The sequence below is a fragment of the Mauremys mutica genome, chromosome 3 (genome assembly GCF_020497125.1).
Source record: "Mauremys mutica isolate MM-2020 ecotype Southern chromosome 3, ASM2049712v1, whole genome shotgun sequence".
NCBI lineage: Eukaryota > Metazoa > Chordata > Testudines > Geoemydidae > Mauremys > Mauremys mutica.
In genome coordinates, this window is record NC_059074.1 from 176,183,544 (window position 1) to 176,210,113 (window position 26,570).

The 26,570-nt window shown below is 41.8% G+C and overlaps 1 protein-coding gene across 1 annotated transcript in view; it reads left to right on the forward strand.

The window, feature by feature from the left end:
- Positions 1-17,420, forward strand: part of SOCS5 (suppressor of cytokine signaling 5) — a 46,292-nt gene extending 28,872 nt beyond the window's left edge. Inside the window, exon 2 of the mRNA XM_045011457.1 lies at positions 11,602-17,420. Within this exon, the coding sequence (XP_044867392.1) occupies positions 11,614-13,224 (1,611 nt within the window). The 5' untranslated portion in view covers positions 11,602-11,613 and the 3' untranslated portion in view covers positions 13,225-17,420. The remainder of the gene's footprint in view (positions 1-11,601) is intronic.
- Positions 17,421-26,570: the final 9,150 nt, after the last annotated feature.

Consider the following 26,570-nt stretch of genomic DNA (forward strand, 5'->3'; position numbering starts at 1 on the left):
TACACACAATTATTTGAGTCCTGTACCCCTCTTTTCCATATTAAGTACCTTACTATGCTCTACTGCATGATCCAATTAAAAAATCATAACTAGCTGCAAAAACTGGTGCGTTAACACAATCACAGGATGTGAAACCTTTTTTGCTATGGTGTGTGTTTGATTGGCCTACTCCACCTGGCAGAAGGGTTACATTAGTACAGACTTAAGTGACTGCTTGCAGTAGACTGAGGTGCAGTGGTAAGAAGGACCTAGATAAAACACAAGAATTTCTTAGGAAAGTCTGTAGTGGCCAGAGATCATCCCCTGAACCATGATTAAGGCTATGATTTAGTCATGGATATTTTTAGTAAAAGTGTCCTGTCCAGGACTTATACTATAAATATCCTTGACTAAATCTTGGGGGCGGGTGGTGGGTGGCGCAAGAGGCCACTGCTGAGCAATGGCTGCCCCTGCTGGAGGCCACCTGAATGGCGGCCGCTGCGAATGGCCCTGGGTATGCTCCAGCAGCAGCCAGTGTGGCTGGCTGTGGGGCCGCCTGAGAGGCTGGCAGCAGAGTCGCTCCGGCAGCAGCAGGTGGGGCTGTCCCTCACCGCACCCCACTCACTGTAGATGTCTTTGGTCAGTGAGGACCAACGGTTCAGAGGTGCATCTATGTGAGCTCAGCTCCCACCCAGGGAAGAAGGCACCTTGCTTGCTCCACTCTCTGTGCACTTTCTCTGGCCAGCTGCTCCGCCGGCTGGCTGCTCGCTTGCTGCTCCTGCTGGTTGCCTTCTGCTGTCACCTGACTCTGACTTCTGCAAGTCAATCTCTTAAGATTCCACCCAGCTCTTAGTGATTGTCAGCTCTTGGGGGAACCTGAAGCAGGCTGGGCAGAAATGCTGTCCCACCACAAGTGATTTCAGCTCTAGTAAGCACTTAACATAACAAAAGACTCAAAAGATAGAGCTAAATGGCTAGGCTCTATTAGAACAGTGGGGAGGAACAGGTTAAACCAGACCAGGGACTCTTAGGCAGAGTCCACACCTTCTAGCTGAGACACCTGTCCCGACCCCTCTTACTTTCACAGGCATTCAAGCCCCTGGCTTATCAAGGTCTTTTCAGCTGAGGGTGACCTCCTCAATCAGGACAGGTTAAACACCGTTTTGCTCTCCTTTAGTCATACAATAAAGACAACAATATTGATAACATTTCACTACTCCTGCATTCAGTATTAGTGATTTGTAACTCAACACCAGCCAAAGTTCATCACTTTGAGCAACATAGTTCTATCTGCTGGATATCTAAGCAGAGGAGGTGTGTTCATGTAAATACGGTTTGCTCCTGAAGGCTCTCCACCTCCCAGATAGCTGTCAGGGGAGAACTCACTCAGACCCTGCTTACACTAAAAAAAATCAATGGAGTCTCAAACTGGCCCTATCAGGCCCTCATGAAACCGCTGTAAGAACCTAAGACATCTCCCCTCTGTTTGTTTTATAGCAGCTATGGTTGTCTAGGAGAGTATGTGAGTTGGGAAATTTGTCGGTTTAAAGAACCCGATCTTCAGAGACTATTTTTGGTACAAAGTTTCACTTTCAAGTAAACCAGAGAGTTCCTCTTAAAACAGGGGTCACCAACCAGTAGATCACAGTCGACTGGTCAATTGTCGATCTCAGTCTAGGGTTGCCAACCTTCCTGTAGCTAAACTGGGAGATTGGCTGCTAACAGTCTTGTGGGACAGCGGGGCTAAGGCAAGCTCCCTGCCTGCCCTGGCCCCACGCCACTCCCAGAAGCAGCTGGTACATTCCTGCGGCCCCTGCAGGGGGAGACAGGAGGTCTCCGCCTTCTGCCTTCATAGGCACCACCCCTGCAGCTCCCATTGCCCGGGAATGGGGATATGTGACCAATGGGAGCTATGAGGCTGGTGCCTGCAGACAGGGGCAGTGTGTGATGCCACCTGCCCCCACACCCAGGAGCTGCTTTCAGACATGCCAGCTACTTCTGGGAGTGGTGCAGGGCCAAGGCAGGCAGAGAGCCTGCCTTAGCCCCGCTGTCTGGGAGCCACGTCAGGTAAGTGGCACCTGCATCCCAAACCCCTCCTGTACCCCAGCCCTGAACTCCCCCCCGTACGCAAACTCCCTCCCAGAGCCTGCATCCTGCACCCAAACCCTGGTGCCCGAGCCCTGAGTCCCCTCCCAGAGCCTGCACCCTGAACCTCCTCCTGCATCCCAACCCTCTTCCCCAGGCTCAGCCTGGAGCCCCTCCCACACTCCGAACCCCTCGGCCCCAGCCCAGAGCCTGCACCCCAACCCCCTGTCCCAGCCCGCTGAAAGTGAGTGAGGGTCGGGGAGAGTGAGCTACGGAGGGAGAGGGGATGGAGTGAGGGGAATGGGACCTTGGAGAAGGGGTGGGGCAAGGTGTTTAGGTTTGTGTGATTACTGTTGTTTCTGCATTTTCTTTGAGATGGATCCTGGGTTGCATTTAAATTCAAAAAGTGATCTTGTGCTTAAAAAGGTTGGAGATCACTGCTCTTAAAACAATCAATTCTTTGTTTTTGCATTTGTTTGTCATTGTATCACCAATATTGCAATAGTGATTAATTATTTTTGGAATTTGAGAGTGGGGAAGGAACTTGCTGCTTCATAAGTTTCAATTTCAGCCTCTTCCTCCTTTCTTCAGTCACACTTTGGGTACCCCTCTGTTTCTTCCTTTATTTACCTTTCTACTCTCCTGTTACCCAAAGTTGGAGGGGTGCTTGAGGCAAATCATGTGAAGGCTTTTTCAAGCAGCCTAGCCATACAGGCCAAAATTTTCTAAGTAAAGTGCCTAAATAAAAGTGGACTGATGCACACCGCCCACCCTCTGCTCCCCATCCCCCCCCCCCAAATAAAAAGGCTTGCGTCCTAGATTGTTTGTTTCTTTCAGGTTCCTGCCATATGAATGCAATCAAGGTTTTGGTTGCAGCTTAATTTTTATACAATTGGGATACTGCCAAGGATAGCCATATAACTCCTATATAGTGCTTTTTTTTTTTTTTTTTTAAATCACACTGGATAAAGTAGGGAGCATGCTAATGCCTTTCCTCATTTCTTGACTGGGAATTTGCAAACTAAAGTAAAAATTTGGTAAAATTCTGCAAGGACTAATTTTTTAATCTGTGTGAGGGAACAAAATCTGTGGTCACCTGTGTTGTCTGCTGTGGAAAAACTAAAGATGAAAGTAGTTAAGTAGGGAATTTTTATTTCGTCTTGAATACTGAGCATTGATATTCTTTGTAGTGTCCCCAGTTCAGGCAAATCCTTGGGAAGTAATTGCGCACCAGCAATCTAAGAAGAGGTTAGCCCATTTTTCATATCTCAGATCTTACTGTATGTGGTTCTTACTACTGGGTTTTTGAGTGCCTCCATATCAAACACTTTGCTTTGTTTTGGTATCATTATACTTTTCAGCTATTACTTGTCAACACATTCACTGGGGAGCATAGGAGCATAGTTGAGCCATACTATTTCATCCTTGCCTTGTCAGCCCTAAAATGATTTTCTGTGGTGTAGTTAAGCATTTTACTCCACTTGGCATACTTTTGTATTGAACCATTTGAAAAAAGTACAATTTTTTTTGAAGATTAATTTTGCTGATGCAACAAAGCCATAAGAATCTGTCACTTGTAACCTGATCCATGTTTAGTGTAAATATAGATATGTTTTTAGGATTGACTTATGAGAAGTTGCTTTCCCAAAGTTTGAAATAGTTGTCATGTGACTAAGACAGTGCCTTTTTTCAATATGCACCGTTCTCTAATAAACCTATTTGGGGATTACATTGAGGTAAGTTATTTTGGCTTTTGTGGACATGATACAGTATATGACCTTAGTACTATCAGTTCAAATTTTACTTCTCATATCAACTAATTTGAGTCAGATAAACTTGTTCCTCTCTGACAGACAACGGGATAAACAAACTTAGCAGAGGATTTTCATAGTAGTAGGAAATCCTATATCAAAAAGTTCCAGCTGGTGCAGCAACTAATTACAGAAAAGTATTGTGAAAACTCAATCCATAAGAATTAGGAGTCCTACCAGATCATGTCCTAACAGTTAATAAAGACAGAAGTTAACATTTGGGTGATGTTGAACTAATGGCTGTCCTAAACTTCACTAATGCTATGCGGAGTTTTCATCTCTCCAGGCGCTGTTATCACTCAGTACAATTGCATGTGAACCCCACACCCAGCTACAGGGCCAGCTTTAGCAAGTGTGGGGCCCAATTCGTACTCACCTGGCGGCGCTCCAGGTCTTTGGCGGTACTTCGGCTGCGGGTCCTTCACTCACTCCGGGTCTTCAGTGGCACTCAAGGACCCGCTGCTAAAATGCCACCGAAGACCCGGAGCAAGTGAAGGGCCTGCTGCTGAAATGCTACTGAAGACCCCTCAGAGCGCCGTCGGGTGAGGGGGCATCGGCGCGGGACCCTCTTAGGTGCCGGCGCGGGGCCCAATTCTGGGGAATCAGGCAAATTGGCCTAAAACCGGCCCTGCCCAGCTATATTGCATGATTGCTCCCAGAGCCACTCATGACTCTCACAAGGCAAGGCACCAGCCAAATCCCTCCCAGCACTGTACCTCAGGAATATACTGTCTTCCACTGCTCAAGATAGGCAATGCAAATCTATTAACTGGTTCACCACTTCATCAATGGAAAATAGATATACACCAGCCTTTTTGCAAACCTGAGCAGTTTTGCCACACACTTCATACAAACTCACTGGTAAAGATAAACAGTTAAACAAATTTATTGACTTCAAAAGATAGATTTTAAGTGATTATAAGTGACAGGCAAAAAGTCAGTTAGTTACCAAAATAAAATAAAATAGAAGTACGCAGTCTAAACTCTCAACCCTATTAGACTGGGCAACATCTAGATTAAGCAGTTTTTCTCACCCCACTGCATATTGCAGTCCTTAATATTCAGGTTTTGTTCCTTAAACCTGGACCAATTTCTTCTGTTGGAGTCTTCAGTCTTCTTCTGAGAGTCTTGCTTGCTTGCAGCATAGGTGAGAGCAGAAGAAAGGCAAATCATGGGCCTGCTGTGTTCTGTTTTATACCCTTAGTCCATGTGCTTGGAGAATACAAGTCCAGGCATGTCTCATGGGCATTGCTGAGTCCCAAGGCAAGGTTGAGCGATTCCCCTGGTGTGGTCTCATGCATGTGAGTCGTTGTATTGTAGCTCCCTTGCTGGACAATGGCTGGTGATGGGTGGTTTTGACACCCTGCCCGGGCGTTGGTTACTTTGTTGTTGCCTCTGGGAGAATCAGCCAGATATTAACTCCCAACTTACAGCATGTTTTAGTGACAACCATACAACACAATTCTCATAATTTCATATGCATTAATGATGTACATATATGGATAGAAAAATAACTTTCAGCAGATCATAACCTTTCCCCTGATACCTCACATGGCCTGCTTTATATAGAAGATCACAATTTTTTATATAATATAATATATATATGAAATATGGGGGTTACAGGGCGCTCCCCCCAAGGTATAGAATGTCACACTTACATCTGTGTGCACTTGTGCAAAGTGGGAGTAAAACATGACATTACAGTGAAACATGATACTAGCATTTTACACTCACTGTGCTCATTTTACACAGGTGTAAATGAATACACGTAACAGGTAATGAAAACTCAAGAACGTTTAGTAGAAATAATTCTCTTGCTTATCTATTTTATAAAAGGTATTTGAGGGTTGTTTAAAAACTGTACTGCACTGCAGTGAAGATTACTGATAGCAAATACATTCCAGAACATTAGCAAATTCTGGCAAATTGTAGGGTGGTGTTTTACTCCCATGCAAAAAAACAAAAACAAAAACTACTGGCAATGTAAACTTTTTATGGAGATGGCTCTTGAGCTGCTGCAGAAGTAATCCATGTTTTGTCAATGTAGTGCCAGCCCAAGAAACCCTGGAAACAGAAAACCTGTTGAACTTTAAGCATCTGAAATTATTTGAATCAGGCTTTAAATACTAATTTGAAAAATAATTTTGAGCCTTCTTCCAATATGGGACATAAAACTTTAACTCTGACAAGTTCTCGAGTTCCAAAAACTCTCTTCCATTAGCTAAGATGGGTTACCAAAGTAGCCATTCTGCATGGTGGTCTCAGAAAGGCTTGCATACAGGCCTACATCAAAGCAGCTAATAGTGTTGACAAATTATAGGAAATGAGTTGCTTCACTTTCTGGAGCAGGTTTGAAGAATGAAGGGGAGACAGGTAAGGTTTAAATAAAAATATTGTTAAATCGAAAGCTTCAAGATAAGATGCCATGCATTTTTTTAGGTTTTAATGAATTAAAACAGCGTGTAATTAGCCTCTCTGCCAAATGTATTCAGTAGAGCAAATGTTTTAAGTAACATAGGACTTTCATTTGTGTAAGGCAGATATGCATTCCCTCTAAAAATCATAAAAACCTGTCTAGCACTTTTTTGATAGTTTTATATTTAAACAGGTTTTCTGCCCCCCAGTGTAATCCAGGAGGGGTTGTTTTGGGGAAAGGATGTGTTGGAAAGCCTTTGATTTTCACTGGTGGCCTGACTTTCAGATGTGCTGAGCAACCTCAGTTCCCACTCAAGTGAATGGGAAGTGAAGATGCTTGGAGCTTTTGAAAATCAGGTCTTTTAACTTACTCTGGTCTTGTTCAGTAGCTCCATCTATGAATATTCTTTTTTTTTTTTAATTCCTTAGCTGTTATGCCACATTCCTTATTCTGGAAAATCTGCCTTTTATTCACATAATTTCCTTGTAATTCAGTAACATTTCAAGCTCACTCTTACTACTACAGGCTGGGGGTTTGGGGTAAGGAAGCAGTAGATTAAATCATTCAATTGTTACTCCTGCCTGTTGCCATTAAAATTCTAACTAGCAGCTGAGAGAATTGTGAGTACTGTTTTCTCCTCCTGAAATCCTCTTACCTATTCTTGGATGCCTGAAATGAAACATATGCCATCATTTTGGAGAACCCACCCCTAAACTTTCATAGTATAGTGTGACCTCATCTTAAGTAGATTTTCTTGTGGCTAACCTTCCTTCCCATATTTTAAGTGCATGGGTCAACCCCCCCTCCCCCCCCGCTTTACAACGAATAACACCCCTGTGGCAGCTACAGCAGTTGCTTACCTGGAAGAGTAATAGTAGGAAAATATATATTTTTAGCTGCCTTTTGATGTGATGTAGCAGCTGGAGATAAGGAGAGCCAGCATCAAGTGATCAGCTAGCTTTTCAGGCCACCAGTGCTTCTGCAGACCAGAGCTTGGAAACCACTGTTTTTAGATGTGAGACCAAATATATAGCAACATTTTCCACAAGGTCTATACAAGTATGTCCATAGCTTCAGCAGCCTCAAGGATCCAGATGCTTCTCATCTTGATCTGTTTAAAAAGATCCATTTTGGGATCTTCTGCAAAGTCCTGTCTCACCGCCAGTATTAACAGACTTAAAAAAGGAAAAGCCTTCAAGGTTTTTGTTTGGTATGATAATCTGTCTGAACATAAACCATTGCATATATAAATTAAATATACTTTATTGTAAAGTCTCTTGATAGTCAGGTGGCAAATCTTAAATTTCTAGGTAAAGATATATATTTTAACTTACTAAAAATATCATTTAACTGTCTTTATTTTTATAGTAATCATGTTATCCGCAGCTTGGGAAAGGAGTCCAGAACATACATGGTGAGATACAGTCTCAAGACAGGACATAGTGGTTTATATGTCTTTTCTGAGTAAGAATGGTGTCCATTATATTTAACACCACTTAGGGTACGTCTTCACTACCCGCCGTATCGGCGGGTAGCAATCGATTTCTCAGGGATCAATATATCACGTCTCATCTAGATGTGATATATCGATCCCCGAACGCGCTCATGTCGACTCCGTAACTCCACCAACGCGAACGGCGGTAGCGGAGCCGACATGGGGAGCCGCGGACGTCGATCCCGCACCGTGAGGACGGTAAGTAATTCGATATCAGATACTTCGACTTCAGCTACGTTATTCACGTAGCAGAAGTTGCGTATCTTATATCAATTTTCCCCCATAGTGTAGACCTGCCCTTAGAAGCAACTAATCTCTGGACCTAATTCTCAGAGCACCAATTTAAAAGAATACACTTTCTGCATACCTGCAATCACTTCAGGGATAGCTATAGGGAGGAACTTGCAGCCCACATACTAGTTACAAGAAATTTCAAACACATCAGACGTATCCATTTTAGTTTACATGACTTAACTAATTGCCTTACAGGAAGTAGAAGAGGTCACTCTCTAGGTCTGTATCGTTTTGAATCCTGGACAACATCGCATATGGTATCTTCGTAAATCAACTTGCTTAGAAAATGCAATTCTGAGTTCATTGCACCCTCATAAACATTTATTTTGTATGCTTGGCCTGAAGTTAAGGTAAAAAGTCTTGCTATTTTTAAAGGCTTTCCAAAAAGGGACCTATTCCCTCCTCTTTGTGTTTATCCTGTTAAGCTTAAATAAGGGGAGAAGTTTTATAGGATTGTCTTTAGGTTAGGTTCCAAAGAGGATGGAGCTAGGCTGTTCTCAATGGTAGCAGATGAAGAACAAGGAGCAATGGTCTCAAGTTGCAGTGGGGGAGGTCTAGGTTGGATATTAGGAAAAACTATTTCACTCGGAGGGTGGTGAAGCACTGTAATGGGTTACTTAGGGAGGTGGTGGAATCTCCGTCCTTGGAGATTTTTAAGGCCCGGCTTGACAAAGCCCTGGCTGGGATGATTTAGGTGAGAATTGGTCCTGCTTTGAGCCGGGGGTTGGACTAGAGGACCTTCTGAGGTCTCTTCCAACCCTAATCTATGATTCTTAATAAACTCTCTTTGTTTTCCTAGCAGCTGCTAAAATTGTCATCCATGTCCATAATGATAAACGATAATGTCTCTCCTTTCTCAGTGATCTTTGTTTTCTCTCCTTTTTTAATCTTATATGCTCTTTTACTAGGTTGGATCTTTAGCACTGTGTAATTGCCAAGCATTGTGGACCCAGTGTTTTAGATAGTTTGGTCCAGCAATTTCAGGGAGCCTAATAAGTATTAACATTTTAGCTCTAATTTGATTTTTCCAGAATCTCCACTCAATGCTTATATTTTTCTTTTTATGAAGTTGTATGAAGACTACTGGCTTGCTCTTTTTATTCCTTCTCAAGATGTTTTAGCAGAAGCTTCTGTTGCTTGGGGCTCCCACAGCAACCGTAGGGTGCTCCAAGTTTGTTACTCTGGAACTGTGACACAAGGTTAAACTATACATTTGATCCCTGACTCAATGTCTCTGTGAGCAACTCTTTCAAGTGGGAGGCCCATGCTTGCACTTCTCTGAGGAGAATCCCTTGACTCATCCCATTCTTAGACTGGGTCTCCAGGCAACAAACACCCCTGTTTACCAATCTTGTTACCTACTGGGTCCAATTGGATTTGGCTCCTGCTAAAAACTTCTCTCAGGGAGCTGTGAACAGTATCAAAATGCAGTGGCAGAGAGTGGCTTGTTTGCGAAGTTCCTATAGATTATTATCTTTTTAATGAGAGAGAGAGAGAGAGAGGTTTAAAACAACAAGCCTAAATACCCATTGTCTTAGCTAAGTTTAGCATTTTCCTCAAAACGTAGGTAGGCCCAGCTTAGCATTTGTATAACAACTTCCCCTCCTTGCACCCCAAACCCCCAATTCTCTTGTGGACCAAGTTAGTCTTTCTCCGCAGACCCTGTGTCTGTGTCTCAAGGCTGCTATTTCTAGGACCTGGTCTACACTACACAGTTAGGTCGCTATAAAGAAGCTTACCTCGACCTAATTACATCAGAGTTTACACTACAGTCTTGTCCCACCAATGTAAGTGCCCTACTACACAGACATCATAACTATAACTCCACCTCCACAAGAGGCTTACATCTGTGTAGTTAGGGCCATGCAGTGTCTGGGTGGACACAGTGTTACTTACATTGGCTGTTAGCTTTCTTGTCAATTTCACACTACCAGTGGAGCCCTGAAATTGACAAGAAAGCAAGCCAGGCAGGGAGAGCCCAGCTGCCCCCTGCTCCCCTGGAGAGTTGGACGGCCTGAATCTGCTTCTGGCGGGGAGCAGTAGGCAGCCCAAGCCAAGGAGGGTAATGTGGACATGCACTACCTGTAAGTTGACCTAATATAGGTCAACTTAAGTTTTTAGTGTAGACATACCCTAACAATTCTCAAGTCCTTTGTTCCCATATTCTTCCACCTTGATTCCTCCTTTCCTTGAAGTCACCAGAGAGACTTGATACTTGTATTATCTTTTGAATAAAGCCATTGTCTTTCTGCCCAGTGTGGCAGAAATTAACTCTTTGGTAGCAAACAATACAATAGCAATCAAACTAGATGAACATATGATTCATTAAAATATTCCAGGCACTCCCATGTTCTTCGTGCCTTGATTCTAGGTTATCAAATTTGGCTTTTAAAGCAGCAACTGCAGTGTGGATGCTGCTAATATTTGTATTAGTTTTTGACAATGTTTTGGAGAATGGGTGGCTGTGTCCTCTTGATCCCTCTGCAGAGCTGGTTCTGTATAATGCTACAGGTAAAAACAGAAGTTCCATGGTCTTCCCCCTTGTTTTTGGTTTTGTTTTTTTAAATAATCACTGAGAAATGCTGTTTTTTGTTAGGCATTTCATAGTTGAGGCTTTTCTTAAGAGTCAACTTCTAACTATAAGCTTTTGTGAGTATCTTACTGCTTCTCCTGGGAATTGACTCTTGTCAGCTTTGTATTCTTACTATCAAAACTTTGAATTTTGAAGTCTGAGTTCTCACGTCTGTTAAATACAGCTTGAAACTTTCTGTACCATGGCCTGACTTTTCAGTTTAGTTTGTGAATCTAACTATTTTTTGCAGAGAGGGCCACTGCTCTTTCTGGGATGGAAAGTGTGTGTTTGCCTGATTTCATAACTGCTCTGCTGGAGTCTACTCAATGGCTTTATCCTTAATTTTTCATTATTTGTTTTGCTACAGTTTCTTGGAAACTCCCTCAGGGAGACAATTACCTAATATATGACACTCAAAATGAAGACTTGGAAACTTTAAATATATTGTAATTAAAAAATGTAAATAACAAACTTTAGGTTTGAATACACAGTTAACCTCTGCAATAGTGGCTTTATATAGTTCTTTTATGGTTTTCTGTATGGATGTTTAAGTACCCATCAAATATAAATACCAAAATGGAAAACTTACCATTATATTTGTTTCCTCCATTAATGCTTTTGTGGGCTTTTGGCTATTTTGTGGCGAGGTAGGGGGCCTTTTTGTAAGGTGAGATGTTATTTATTATATATATATTTTTGGAAACAAGTCACTTGTGCTTGACTGCATTCTTTTCTATGCTTGTTTCCTAATATGTGAATACTGCAACACGTATAGCACCACAGAACTATGCAGGCACTATAATTTTCCTAGCTTTCAGCTAACTGTATCTTCTCCATACCTCTAACTTACTCATTTGAATATTTTTGTTTTAGTAATTGAATAAGTATCTTTATTTTTAATTTTTTTAACTTTTTGATTAAAATCTCTTCATCCCCTCTTTGAATTTAGGTAACATAATCCATGGATCAAGTGGGAAAGATGTGGAACAACTTCAAATACAGATGCCAGAATCTCTTCAATCATGAAGGTGGAAACCGAAATGAAAACATAGATGTAGACTCCACTCGATGTTCATCTGTTAAAGACAGAAGTATCCATGTACCCGATTTGGCTCCGCAGCAACCAAGCAGCCCTTTAAGAGAGAACATTGCCTTACAACTGGGTTTAAGTCCTTCAAAGAATTCAGTGAGGAGAAATCAGAATTGTGTCACTGACATCCCTCAGATTGTTGAAATAAGCATTGAGAAAGATAATGACTCGTGTGTTGCCACAGGAACGAGACTTGCACAAAGGGATTCCTACTCTCGGCATGCTCCTTGGGGTGGGAAGAAGAAACATTCCTGTTCTACGAAAACCCAAAGCTCCTTGGATAACGATAAAAGATTTGGTCGAACACGAAGCGGCTTGCAAAGGCGGGAGCGAAGATACGGTGTGAGCTCCGTTCATGATACGGACAGCGTATCAAACAGGACTGTAGGTAGCCGTACTCTGCGACAGCGGCTTCAGGATACCGTTGGGTTATGTTTTCCCATGAGAACTTATAGCAAACAGTCCAAACCTCTCTTTTCTAATAAAAGAAAGATTCATCTCTCTGAATTAATGCTTGAGAAATGTCCTTTCCCTGCTGGATCTGATCTTGCCCAAAAGTGGCATCTGATTAAGCAACATACAGCTCCTGTGAGCCCTCATTCAACTTTTTTTGATACATTTGATCCTTCCTTGATTTCTGCAGAAGATGAAGAAGACCGACTTAGAGAGAGACGTAGGCTTAGTATTGAAGAAGGGGTTGATCCCCCTCCTAATGCCCAAATACATACTTTTGAAGCTACAGCACAGGTTAATCCATTATATAAACTGGGACCAAAGTTAGCCCCGGGTATGACTGAGCTGACTGGGGACAATAGTGCAACACTACAGGGAAACTGTGATTCTGAAGAGGACACAACAACCCTCTGCTTGCAGTCACGCAGGCAAAAGCAACGTCAGGTGTCTGGAGAGAGCCATGGCCATAGCAGCAGACAAGGGGCTTGGAAAGTACATACTCAGATTGATTACATACACTGCCTTGTGCCAGACTTACTTCAAATAACAGGTAACCCATGTTATTGGGGTGTGATGGACCGTTATGAGGCAGAGGCACTTCTGGAAGGCAAACCTGAAGGCACTTTTTTGCTCAGGGATTCTGCACAAGAGGACTACCTCTTCTCTGTGAGCTTCCGTCGTTACAACAGATCCCTCCATGCACGTATTGAGCAATGGAATCACAATTTTAGTTTTGATGCTCATGATCCCTGTGTATTTCACTCCTCCACTGTTACAGGACTTCTAGAACACTATAAAGACCCTAGTTCTTGCATGTTTTTTGAACCATTACTTACTGTATCTCTGAACAGGACTTTTCCTTTTAGTCTGCAGTATATCTGCCGGGCAGTAATCTGCAGGTGCACTACGTATGATGGAATTGATGGCCTCCCTTTACCATCAATGTTGCAAGACTTTCTAAAGGAATATCACTATAAACAAAAAGTCAGGGTGCGATGGTTGGAACGGGAACCTATTAAGACAAAGTAAACAGAATCTAGAGTCCCCAGTAGGCTTACTAGGTTATGCATATTTTTTTTGTGCATTAGTTTAACTCAGCAAGCACATCAGCTTTTTTGCAATACCGTATTTAATCTCGATGTTTAGTATCATGTCAGATGCTGTCTGCTGTTACATAAATCAAGTTGTGATGCCTCTTGAAATAATAAGCAGAGACAAAGCGACGTGTTTTTCATTAAGACGTACGTAAAAATCATTTGCTAACTTCTAAATGTTTTCCTTTTCCTTTTTTGTAGCTGTAGTAATTGGGTGAAGCAACTATGGGGCATTTCATCTAATGCTAAAGAACAAAAATAATTTTTTTTTATTGGTTGAACATTTTAATGATTTGAGTAATGTTAAAAAATTTTCAACAAAATCTTTCCTCCTTTTGAAAAGTTTAATTATTCCTTTCAAACAAGTTTCCAAATGTTAATAAATAAAACATTTCAAAATGCATTTTTTTTTTTAGCAGCATGGGAATCCTGTGTTCCATTAAGAGGTTTTTTTTATACTAAAAATCAATCATAGTTAGTGCACCAGGTTTCCTAAAGATGAGGGCTTGAATATGTCTGATCAGAAGTGGACTTCTATTTAAAACATTCATGGGTTTAAGTGATATTATTAGCAAGATTAATACTATCTTGGACCGACAGTTAAATACCTGCTATTTGAAATTTTAAAAAAATGAAAACTTGCTTGAATTTGATTGTTGCCATTAGTTAACCAGTCTGTAAACTTTGCTAAAAACTAAATATAAGAATTAGTGACCTGACAGCTACCTGTCACAGTTGCAAATGATGATGAGAAATGTTAATTTAAAACACTATTTAACATTGTTTATGCTGAAAGTGTTCATAGCTGAATTATAACTTAAATACCATTTCTAAAAAAATAAATAGCATGTTTCAAAGGTACTATTTTTATTCGTAAATAACATTTTTCCATTTAGCATCTTTTTGTGATATTTAGACTATGTGCTGATACCGTTCAAACAAACTACTTGGAATTGAAATTCTAAGTTTGATTCCATTATTTAATATTGGACTGAAGTTTCCAATATTAAATAAGTGAATCAAACTTATTTTAATCAAACTGTTTCCAACTGTTCTGTCCTTGACATTTTTGCACTAAAATGGTTTTGGAATCTCCAGTCACCTTTTTAAATGTATTTTGTACCACTTAAGTGCTCCCTAGTTTCTTTATCAGCTGCTACAGTATGTTGTTACTTCTCTATGGCAGTGACTGTGAGAGTTAGGAAACCTTTTGGCTGCAAATACAAGAATTTTCTTGTATGCAACACTAACCCTTCTATCAGTGTATTTTTCTGCTTGCTGTGCCTTGTTATGGCTTTTTTTGTGCTAATAAAGTACAGTATGTTCAGTGTTATACTTGTATATCTGATCTGTTTTATATTTGCATAGCTTCTCTTGTAGTAGTTAACTGAATTTTTTTAATAGCCTTTACCTAGTACATATTGTAGATGATGCACAAGTACGTGCAGTTAAATATTGGTTCATCTTTGACTCTGTTAGGTGACTTTTCAGAATCCTAACAATGTTTCTATAGTCACTGCAAAATAATAGACTGGCTGCAGTTCAAGTATTTACAACATAAAAGATAAGTGATAGAAAAACAAGTTTTTTTTTCAGAAGTGTTATTGATCCCCTGTAGTAGTTGCAGATGCTGTCTCAGCCAATTATAGTTGATTACTAAATTAACTGAATATTCTGATATTCCTCGCTAAATCAGGAATAGCTATTGAGTGCTGCAAATTGACAGTACATCAGTATCACCGAGACCACTTTTTGATAAACGCACATACATACAAAATGCCCTAACCATATTTTTACCAAAGAATGCTGTTAATGTCTTCATTTCTTCAGCAAAGTTAGGGTGGAGGATATGATTTCTGTTGTATCAAATATTTATCCCCAACTAAGATTAAACCAAAGTATTTGAGAACTTCATCTGAACTTGTTAAAGTATTGTATGCAATTACGTTGATGGAGCATAAAAATTGTGTACTAGTAAGTTCATCGTTTTTGTGAATTGACAATGCACATGCAAATAGATAAGAAAATGATTAAAACAGTTTTGTAATGACTGAAAGAATGCTACGTAAAATCATATTGAAAGGAGCTAATTTGAAATACCCAGAAAGTACTTTAAAATGTGTTTATGCTTGTGGAAAACTGTTCCCATTATGCATTTTTTGTAGTAGCTAATATGCTTTCATATGTTAAACTTCAACTGTTAAAATGAAACTTTGTTTGAACATGTAAATACTTCTCACTAAGGTTATGTAAGCATGTGTACAAATGTGCTAAGTCACTTACGTTCTGAGTCGTGTGTATCAATGAATATGCAACTTTTGGTTTAAAATCTGCTCTAAGACTAACTGCTTACATTAAACAAAAAATCACCAGCATGAAATTTCACCCAAGTGTACCTTCACTGTGTCTCTCTGTATTCCCTCATTTGGGTTTAGATTCCAGATGAGCTTACTTTATAGTTCTTGTAATAATAGAGTTCTAATGTTAAGTCCCATCCAAGTTTTGTTCCAAAATAGGGACCTGGTCTTTGCTTTATATCTACTGCAGTCTATACATGCTGTGAATTTTAAAAACTAACATTGGAAAACTTGTCCTTACGTTTGTGTAAACAGTTGTTAGTGCTACCTGCATGGACACGATTTATTGCGCCCCTTCTCTCCCCTCCCCCCCAATAAATCATATTAGAGTGAGGGTTTTTTAAAGTACAGAATGGTTTATTTTACTGGAAATAAATGGCAGAGTTATTTCCAAACCTGAAGTTTCTAAAACAATCTTCAAAATTAAACTTGATTTTAAGCGTTACAGTAGATTTAACTATTAACTATGCTCTGAAAAGTAGTCATGTTTCAAATTTTTCAGTAACATTGAGTTCCTTTATTTTCATTATAAAGGGGCAAAACATTTGATGCATTGAATGCTACAAAATTAGGCTGACTTTGTAGCTGACAAGTTAAATTAAAACGTAAGGATAAAAGTGCCTACTTGATCTTTAACTTTCTGGATTTTGTTTTTATAACTTTTTAAAATTTCCCTCTTTAAAGATGTGCACAACCTACTTCTGTAACATTAAAGAACATCTTTCTTTAGGTTAATAACATGCCCTGGCATAATTTCAGTCTTATTGGGCAGATATGTATTTGGGCCTCAATTCTGTAAAAAGATCCGCGCCTCTGAGACTAGTTGAAGGATTCATCCGTGGGGTTTGCTTCTTAGGATCTTGGCCATAGTTGAAAAAGAACATGATAATGAAGCATTAGTGAAAATCTTTGAACATTTAAGAAGAATTCAGAGTGTGTAAAATATATTTGTCACAATTCTTCAATTATGTAAATTGGAATACTTTTAATGAGATTAGCATGTCTAACGTTTGAGAGATGGAAATTTTATAGTGAACACCACAGTGGTTACATATATAGAATATATAACATTTCTTATGAAAGATTGTTCCCTCTGTTTAGCAACAATGTCTATTAAACAGAAATATATTAGCTGGCCTTCATGTTACACAATGTCAATGGATATGTCTACACTGCAACTAGACTCCCACAGCTGGCCTGTGCCAGCCAGCTCAGGCTGCAGGGCTATTCCACTGCTGTGTAGATTTCCAGGCTCAGGTTGGAGCCAGGTCTTGCAGGGTCCTAGAGCACAGGCTCCAGCCCGAGCCGGGAAGTCCACACAACAGTGAAACAAACCTGCAGCCCATGCCTGAGTCAGTTGGGATCGGCCAGCCGTGGGTGTTCAGTGGCTGTGTAGACCTACCCAAAGTGGATAATTGCTTGCCGAATATCATTGCAGTCAGAACTTTCATGGCAAAAATAGTATTTAAACAATTTTAATTGTTCTGGTGTTTAGATTATGTATAACTTTCAGATTGACTTTCCATGAAGAACTCCTGAAAATACTCTTCTTGTAGAAAATATGGGACAAAGTGCTTCTATCAGAAGAAACTCCTTTTAGAACTTTTTTTTAAAGATGACTTGCTGATCATGTTTTGAAATTAATGTGCTTTAAACTCCAGTCATGTATATTTGAAGTGTTCCTATTACATGTTTCATGATAACAGGTAATGTTGCATATTTTTATTGTTTGTTGCATTAAGTTTTGAATTAAACATTTCAATGTTTCCTCCCATTTTTAGCAAATAACTAACGTGTTTACTTGCCATCGTGTCATCTTTTTATTTAAATCAGGGGTCTCCAGCCTTCTTACGCCCAAGATCACTTTTTGAATTTAAGGGCAACCCAGTATCTACCCTTCCCTGAGGCCCCACCCCACTTACTCCATCCCCCTCTCCCGTCATTCCATCCCCCACCCTCACTCACTTTCACTGGGCTGGGGTAAGGGATTGTGGTTTGGGAGGGGGTGTGGGCTCTGGGCTGGAGTCGAAGGGTTCGCAATGTGGGAGGAGGTTCTGGGCTGAGCCTGGGGCAGGGGGTTGGGGTGCAGGAGGGGGCTCCAGCCTGGGGCAGAGTGTTGTGGTGCAGGAGGGGATATGGGGTGCTGGCTCTGGGGGTGGGGCTGGGTTGGGGGGGTGCTGGCTCTGGGAGGGGGGTCAGGGCTGGGGTTTGAGGTGCAGGAGAGGGGGCTTGGGGTGCTGGCTTTGGCTCCCTGCCTGCCCCACGCTGCTCCCGGAAGGCACCAATGCACCCCTGCAGCTCCCATTGGCCACAGCTCCTCATTCCTGGCCAATGGGAGCTGCGGGGCTGGTGCTTGCAGGTAGGAGCAGAGAGTGGAGGGAGACCCCTGTCTCCCCACCACCGGGGCCACATTGGCCACTTCTGGGAGTGGCATGGGGCCAAGGCAGACAGGGAGCCTGTCTTAGCAGCAGCCCCGCTGTGCCGCCGGAGATCGCAATTGACTGGTTGGTGACCGCTGTTTTAAATAGTAATTGCCAGTATTTAATAACTTCTTCAAGAAAATTTAAGTGCTGTAAAGTCCTCCATTTGGTTCCACATGGCTAGGGGCTGTATTGCTAGTTGCTGTAATAGAGGCAACTGAAAGATCCAAATGGAGAACTCTTAATAGCGATTTAGACTATAATGGATGAATAGTGTCAAAGAGCTTGCCAAGTAATATTCTTTGATTTCAGAAGTAGTTCATCTTTTAAAAGGCCTACTTGTTTAATCTTACCATCTGGTAAGAGGAGTTGTTCAAGATAGCACTAAACATCATCCTGATCTGCATATACATATATCATTAAATCAATATTTTAACTGTCTGATTCTGCACCATTTGGGAACAAGCAAAGATTCTGAATGTAGCTTCATGAATCAAGATCATCTTGGGTGCTTTATCCTCCTTCATGATTCTTATTAAGGATTTGCAGAAAATTTGGGAGCCTTTATCTGATATTAAACCTGCACATAGGGCTCAATCCTGCAAGGTGCAGAGTAACTCCTAGATGTACTGAGCACTTTACAAGGTTGAACCCCTAGTGAGCATGCTTAGCTTAGGAAAAAAGTACCAGGTTCCATTATTAGTAGATAACTGCAAATTATTTATAATTTCATCTATAAAGGCCATGACTGCATATGCTTTAAGTCCACCACAAGACTGTGTCCCTTTTTATAATCCAAAATTTTAGACAACTCAAATTTAAGTTTTGAAAGTATGTGCTTTCGTTTTGGCTTGGGTTTCTCGTTTCTCTAATTCTTTTAAAGTAAACCACAATGTTTGGCACAGCTGATTGTGAAAATCAAAATGGACCATATATAAACCAATCAGATGCTATCTACAAACAAGCTAGTACATAGAATAAGTTTCAAAAAAGGCCAGTTTTAAGCCAGGCCCCTGTAGACTAGCAAAAGATTCCAGTATGTAACAGTCTCATCTCTTAACCTTGTCTTTTATTTCCCTTGATTTCCCACATTGACAAAATGGGGAGAGGAGACCATTTTATTTTATTGTAAGCTACAATTATGTTCTATAGGTAGTCGTTCTTTTGCTATGGCCAAATTTGTATCTTAACTAGTCTGTTTTCTGTCAATGATTATCAGAGAAATCTGAATGTGTTATAAAATGAATAATTTCACTACAGTGATTTAATAGTGTTGTAGGAATAATATATAAAAACAGTACTGCTGTGGTGATGCAGTATTTGGCACATGTCCAAAGAAGTGGCACCCATGTGGTCTTTTTGGACATAGTCCCAACATTCCAGCGGAAGGTTCCTACCACTGGAAACCTCATGTGGTGCTCCAGGATTTGTCTAAAAAGCATATAGTACATAGTTGGCTGGAGTTAGCCAGAGTCCTCGAATGCACTGCTCTAAGCCAATAATGGGACTTGCTTAATGCCAGAATCCCGTAACTTCATGCCTTGTTAGTCTAAGATGTCACTGGCATCCATTGTTTTAACCCACTGCAGCTTAAATGTTTCTCTACCCTGACTACCTTTTGTATTTGTAACTGGCTGCCAAACTATATTTTGCAACTTAATAGAGTAAGGAAAATAATATGACTGTTAGATCACATTGATTATGGCTATACAAGTGTCAGACACAACTACCCCATTTTAAGAAATAGTGGTGGATTGTGCCCTATTTTTTCTACATATTTTATATATCCTAATATTTGAACAAATTGTGTATTTTAAAGAGTTTGCCCCAAATCAGTTTGGAAATATAATTGACATTCAGTTGGCAAACATTTTTATTTGAAGTAGATAATCTCTGCTTAAAAAGCCAAGTAGTTATCTAATTTACTGCAGATTTTTTTACAACTATATTTAAAAATCTGTTAGGAAATCCAGTTTCCAGTAATCTGATTTATCCTGTTTAGATACTTTATCATATTCTGAAATAATTGGGCCTCTTTTGCCCTTGGAATTTAAGCTGAAATAGAAGGTTGGTATTGTGTCCATATCAGAATTGTGGACTGAATACACAACTTTATTTGCTATACCATCTTTCTTATAGGCTTCCCCCCCACCCTCTCCCCCCATGCTTTAGGATACAGCATTTAAATAACATTAAAATAAGGTAGGCAAAGCTATCTTCCTCTGAATCATATTTTTTTTTCCTGCTGATAGTACCTATTTTTAGTATGATTGGTGTCTTTTAAAAAGCCTAGAGCAGAGTAACTGGATCCTGGAGGAATGTATCTTGCTGAAGATCTGAATCAGTTGCTTTCCACCTGTCCTCAGTTTTCCTGTTGCCTAGAAAAAGTTGATACAAGCCCAAATTGACATGACTGCCTTTTTTATTGCAATGAAGTGTTCCAAAAAGGCAGTGTGTGATTGTTTGTTTTCATTTTTCACTGATTTCTATATCAAGTTTTTACTTGGCAAATAGAAATTTGCTTGAATATTATTCAGCCTAGGTTCTGCTACTCAGAGTCTCTGTTAAATGCATCATCACCAGTAGAAGATACTGTGGATCAAATTATACCTTTAGCTATCTCTCTGCATATTTCTCCTCATATTTAGTGATTTGGACAAACTCACTACAAGTTAATATAAGTGTACAGGGGTCTGAGAGGGCATAATTTGACCTACAGAAGCTGTGTTGGGGGAGCAAAGGATGGGTTCTATCTATCTTAACTATCACTAGCCAATGTGAGTTGGGGAGCTGTGTCTTAGGCCTGGTCTACACTACGAATTTATCTCGAATTTAGCAGCATTAATCTGAATTAACCCTGCACCTGTCCACACAACAAAACCTTTTACTTCGATATAAAGGGCTCTTAATATCGATATCTGTACTCCTCCCCGACAAGGGGAGCTGAAATCGGTATTGCCATTTCGAATTAGGGTTAGTGTGGCCGCAATTTGACGGTATTGGCCTCTGGGCGCTATCCCACAGTGCACCATTGTGACCACTCTGGACAGCAATCTGAACTCGGATGCATTGGCCAGGTAGACAGGAAAAGCCCCGCAAACTTTTGAATTTCATTTCCTATTTGCCCAGCATGGAGTGCTGTTCAGCACAGGTGACCATGCAGTCCCAGAATCAAAAAAGAGCTCCAGCATGGACTGTACAGGAGATACTGAATCTGATCTCTGTATGGGGAGATGAATCTGTTCTATCAGAACTCCGTTCCAAAAGACAAAATGTCAAAACATTTGAAAAAATCTCCAAGGCCATGATGGACAGAGGCCACAACAGGGGCTCAACACAGTGCTGCGTGAAACTTAAGGAGCTGAGACAAGCATACCAGAAAGCCAAAGAATTAAATGGACGCTCACGGAGGGAGGGGCGATTGACGACTGTAGCTATCCCACAGTTCCCGCACTCTCCAAAAACCATTTGAATTCTTGGCTGAGCTCCCAAAGCCTGAAGGGTCAAAAACATTGTCGTGGGTGGTTCAGGGTATATGTTATCAGCCCCCCACACCGTGAAAGCAAAGGGAAAAAAATCATTTCTTACCTTTTTTTCAATGTCAGCGTATGTCTACTGGATGTTGCTGGCAGACGCGGTGCTGCAGCGCTACACAGCAGCATCCCCTTGCCTTGCCTTGCCTTGCGGATGGCAGACGGTACACTATGACTGGTATCCGTCATTGTCATCCCGTGGGTGCTCCTGGCTGGCCTTGGTGAGGTCGGTCGGGGGAGCCTGGGCAAAAAAGGGAATGACTCCAGGTCATGCCTGTCTTTAAGTTTTGTCTAATGGAGATTCAGTCCTGCCTGGAATATCATGGCAGCTGGAGGCTTCTGCCTCAGGCTGCTCTCCCAGACAGCAGCACCGCGCGGTCATGCCTACCCCAGCCTACTCCTTGCCACCAGGGCTCACAATCAGATACTTAGACCTCTACATTTTGCTGCAAATAAAAAAATTAAGCTGCCATTTAGAACTGTGCCCCAACATACATATCCTGGGACATTTTGTATTTTACCCGTGTCAACCAAAAAGGCCCACACGCAAATGCAGATTCAGTCCTGCCTGTGCTTCTATCCTAGTGCTTGTCACAGATTCCCATTTTCAGCTATAGGCTGAGCAAGTGCAGAATGGTGGTTCACTCTACTTCACTGTAAGCCAACCACCCTCCCCACCCCCTTTGATCTCTGCTTGCAATAAAGTCAGTGTTGTTTTTTATTCATGCATTCTTTATTACTTCATCACACAAATGGGGGGATAACTGCCACAGTAGCCCAGGAGGGGTGGGGGAGGAGGGAAACAATAGGTGGGGTTATTGCTGGGGCACCCCCCTAGAATGGCATGCAGCTCATCATTTCTGTGGGATGTCTGGGGCTCTGACCCAGAGCAGCCGTTTGCCTCTCTGGTTCTTTAGTAGGCTTGCCTGATATTCTAGGCAGGACTGACTCTCCATTAGACAAAACTTAAAGAAGGGAATGACCTGGGGAGTCATTCCCATTTTTGTCCATGCACCCCCGGCTGACCTCACCGAGGCCAGCCAGGAGCACCCATGACAGCAGCAGATGGTACAATATGACTGGTAACCATCATTGCCAACTTGCAAAGCAGCAGACGGTACAGTATGGCTGGTACCCATCTTTGCTAACTTGCAAAAGGCAAGGGGATGCTGCTGTTTAGCACTGCAGTACCGCGTCTGTCAGCAGCATCCAGTAGACATACAGTGACAGTGGAAAAAAGGCTGAATGGGCTCCATGGTTGCCGTGCTATGGCATCTGCCAGGGCAATCCAGGGAAAAGGGTGTGAAATGATTGTCTGCTGTTGCTTTCACAGAGGGAGAATTGACTGACATTTACTCATAACCACCCGTGACAAATTTTTGGCACCATCAGGCATTGGGATCTCAACCCAGAATTCCAGTGGGTGGGGGAGACTGTGGGAACTATGGGATAGCTACGCACAGTGTAATGCTCTGGAAGTCCACGCTAGCCTCGGTACATGGACGCACACCACAGAATTAATGTGCTTAGTGTGGCCGCGTGCACTCGACTTTATACAATCTGTTTCCAAAAATCGATTTCTATAAAATCAGAATAATCCCGTAGTGTAGACATACCCATAGTAAAAATATCTCTATTTGCCAACTGCTGATGCTTTCAATGCTGATATCCTAGCCCTATAGTAGTGATTATGGGGTGCTTCTGCTCTTCAGTGTGCTTTAACAATGTAATCCTAAGGGTGTTGTGAGGAGTAAGAGGATGCATGATCTGCTGCATAGAGCACTGGACTGGTGTTCAGGTTCTGTTGTTAGCTCTGCTCTGTCTCTTTAGGGTGACCTTAGGCAAGTCACTTCCCTTTTTTGTGCCACAGTTTCTCAATCTGTTAAATACGGGTAGAGATACTGACCACATTGGTAAAGCACTTCGAGCACTGCCATCAAACACTGCTCAATAAAAGCTTACAGGGAAGGGAGCTGACACAGATTTGTCAAAAGTCCATGGAGTGAGTCACTTACAACCAGGACAGGCATTCTGGAATACCTACTTCAGAAATCAATCATTCTACAGCAACTTTTGGGAAGTGCTTTAACATTCAAACAGGTGTGTTAAGTAAGATGGTCACCCAGGGGCTTTTCCCTAAGTTATAGTTAAGTTAAATTGATGTATTTTGGTAAAATACATTCACTATGCATCTAATAAAACTTCCCTCCTCAAAAAACAATCAGTCCAGGTGAGAGATGGAGGTCTGGATGACCTAACCCAGCTGCAAGCAGAGCAAAAAGGAAAACATACTAGAGCATTGCTGACAATATACTCATTACTCTGCTACTGAAGCATACAATTTGCTTTCTCGGGACAAATGAACTAAAGCAACTGGTATGTCTCAAGAAGGCAGTGAGCCAGGATGGATTACCTTCCCTCTTACCAGGCAACTGCCTGTATCAGTAGAAAATTAGAACAACTTAGTCACCTTTACATTCTTTTGCATGTTCCTTATTGGCCTGGGCTTGAGAATAGCCTCATTCTCCCTATCCTCTATGTTAACATAAGAATGGCCATTGGGGTCAGACCAAAGGTCCATCTAGCCCAGTATCCTGTCTTCTGACAGTGCCCAATGTCAGGTCCTCCAGAGGGAATGAACAGAACAGGTAACCATCAAGTGATCCATTCCCTGCTGCTCGTTCCCAGCTTCTGGAAAACAGAAGCTAGGGACATCACCTCTGCCCATCCTGGCTGATAGCCATTGATGGACCTATCCTCCATGAACTGATCTAGTTCTTTTTTGAACCCTGTTATAGTCTTGGCCTTCACAACATCCTCTGGCAAAGAGTTCCACAGGTTGACTGTGCATTCTATGAAGAAATACTTCCTTGTGTTTGTTTTAAACCTGCTGCCTATTAATTTCATTTGATGACCCCTAGTTTTTGTATTATGAGGAGTAAATAATACTTACTTTCTCCACACCAGTCATAATTTTATAGACCACTATCATATCCCACCTTAGCTGCCTCTTTTCCAAGGTGATAAGTCCCAGTCTTATTAATCTCTCCTCATACGGAAGCCGTTCCATACCCCTATTGTTGCACTTTTCTGAACCTTTTCCAATTCCAATATATCTTTTTTGAGATGGGGCAACCACATCTGCACACAGTATTCAAGATTTGGCCATACCATGGATGTATATAGCGGCAATATGATATTTTCTGACTTATTTTCTAACCCTTTCTTAATGATTCCCCACATTCTGTTAGCTTTTTTGACTGCCGCTGCACAGTGAGTGGATGTTTTCAGAGAACTATCCATAATGACTCCAAGAGCTCTTTCTTGAGTGTTAAGAGCTAATTTAGACCCCATCATTTTGTCTGTATAGTTGGGATTATGTTTTCCAATGTGCATTACTTTGCATTTATCAACATTGAATTTCATCTGCCATTTGTTGCTCAGTCACCCAGTTTTGAGAGAACCTTTTGTAGCTCTTCGCAATCTGTCTGGGACTTAACTATCTTGGAGCCAGAAATGGTAGTAATATAGGAGCCATTAGGTTGGTCCTCTGCTACCTTGAGGGAATCCTCAATGTACCGTCCCTCAGATTAGTGCCTGTCCTATTGTTCCCAGGGAAAGAAGTCCATGAAGACTTCCTCCTTCACTGGGTTAGATTCCTCTGCTGCTGGGATGTGGAGACAATGCTTACCGGCTGCTCCCATACCTCCTTCCTTGAATGGTCTGGGATCGGACGGTTGGTGGTATAGAGCTACGTTGATGAAAACATTAACTCCCTTCCAGCTTCCTTGAAGTACACACACTCCCCATTTACATGGGAAACAAGGTGTCACTGGAATTAAATATAGATGGGGGGGGGTTAGGGAACATGTTGGTCCAATCTTCATAGCCCCATGAGCACAATGTGCACGCATAATTTGTGCAAATATTGCATTTGGGCATGGCCCAATAGACATCTGACTGGCTATTTGAATATGTAGTATCCATAACTGCATATATATTAATAGCATATGCAAATCATGTGCAGTTATGGCTTTCTGGGTCTTAAAATCAAGCAGGAAACTTGAACAGGACACTCAACAGGCCATCATCCAAATGGAGTGGAAGAATCTTCTGTATCCACCCAGCACCTCCATTTTGCTCCCCATATCATTTGAAGGGATTGTGGGCGTGAACGAACCCTGCATAGCAGTGCCTCCTGGCCGCCTTTGTGGGAATGCTGGGAATTAAACTCCCTTTTCTGCAGCCCGAGCCTACAGAGGACTTCCAGGGATTGAAAACCCCCTCTCAGCTCTCCCTGTTCTCCTCTGTGGTACTGCTCCTCCCTGCACTCTGAAGAGGTTTACTGGCTGCTTCAGCCTCCTGTCAAGCCTACCGGGCCGGGTCCAGACACCAGCTTAGCAAGCAGGTGCTTGGGGCGGCCACTCCAGAGGGGGGCGGCATGTCCAGGTAATCGGCGGAGGGTTCCTCACTCCCACTCGGAGCGAAGGGCCTCCTGCTGAATTGCCACAGATCGCAATCGCTTTTTTTTGTTTTTGGCTGCTTGGGGCGGCAAAACCCCTGGAGCTGGCTCTGCAAGCCTAGTAAGGTTTGCAGAGTAGCTGATGTGATTAAAGAACCTACTAAGGCTTCCAGAGCCTGGGGTATTGAGCACAGTGAAGGGGGAACTCTTTATGAGCTGGAGAGCAGGAGGCAGACAGGCACATTAAGTAGTGAACAGTGGCATGCCTGTTGGAAGGCATCCTGCATGCCTGGCAAGAGTATTCCCTAACTGCATTTTCCTGTATTGGCACTAGTGCCATTCCCGAAGCCATGCCCCTCCATTGGTTTTCCTCACACGTGAGAGGTGGGTGAGTCAACTAGGAGACCGCATTTTTTAAATATATATTTGAATTTGAAATCACAGTTGCGGTCCAAGGTTCTCTCCGTTTCAATGGCATTTTTCACAATAGAAGCATCACCAGAAGCAGT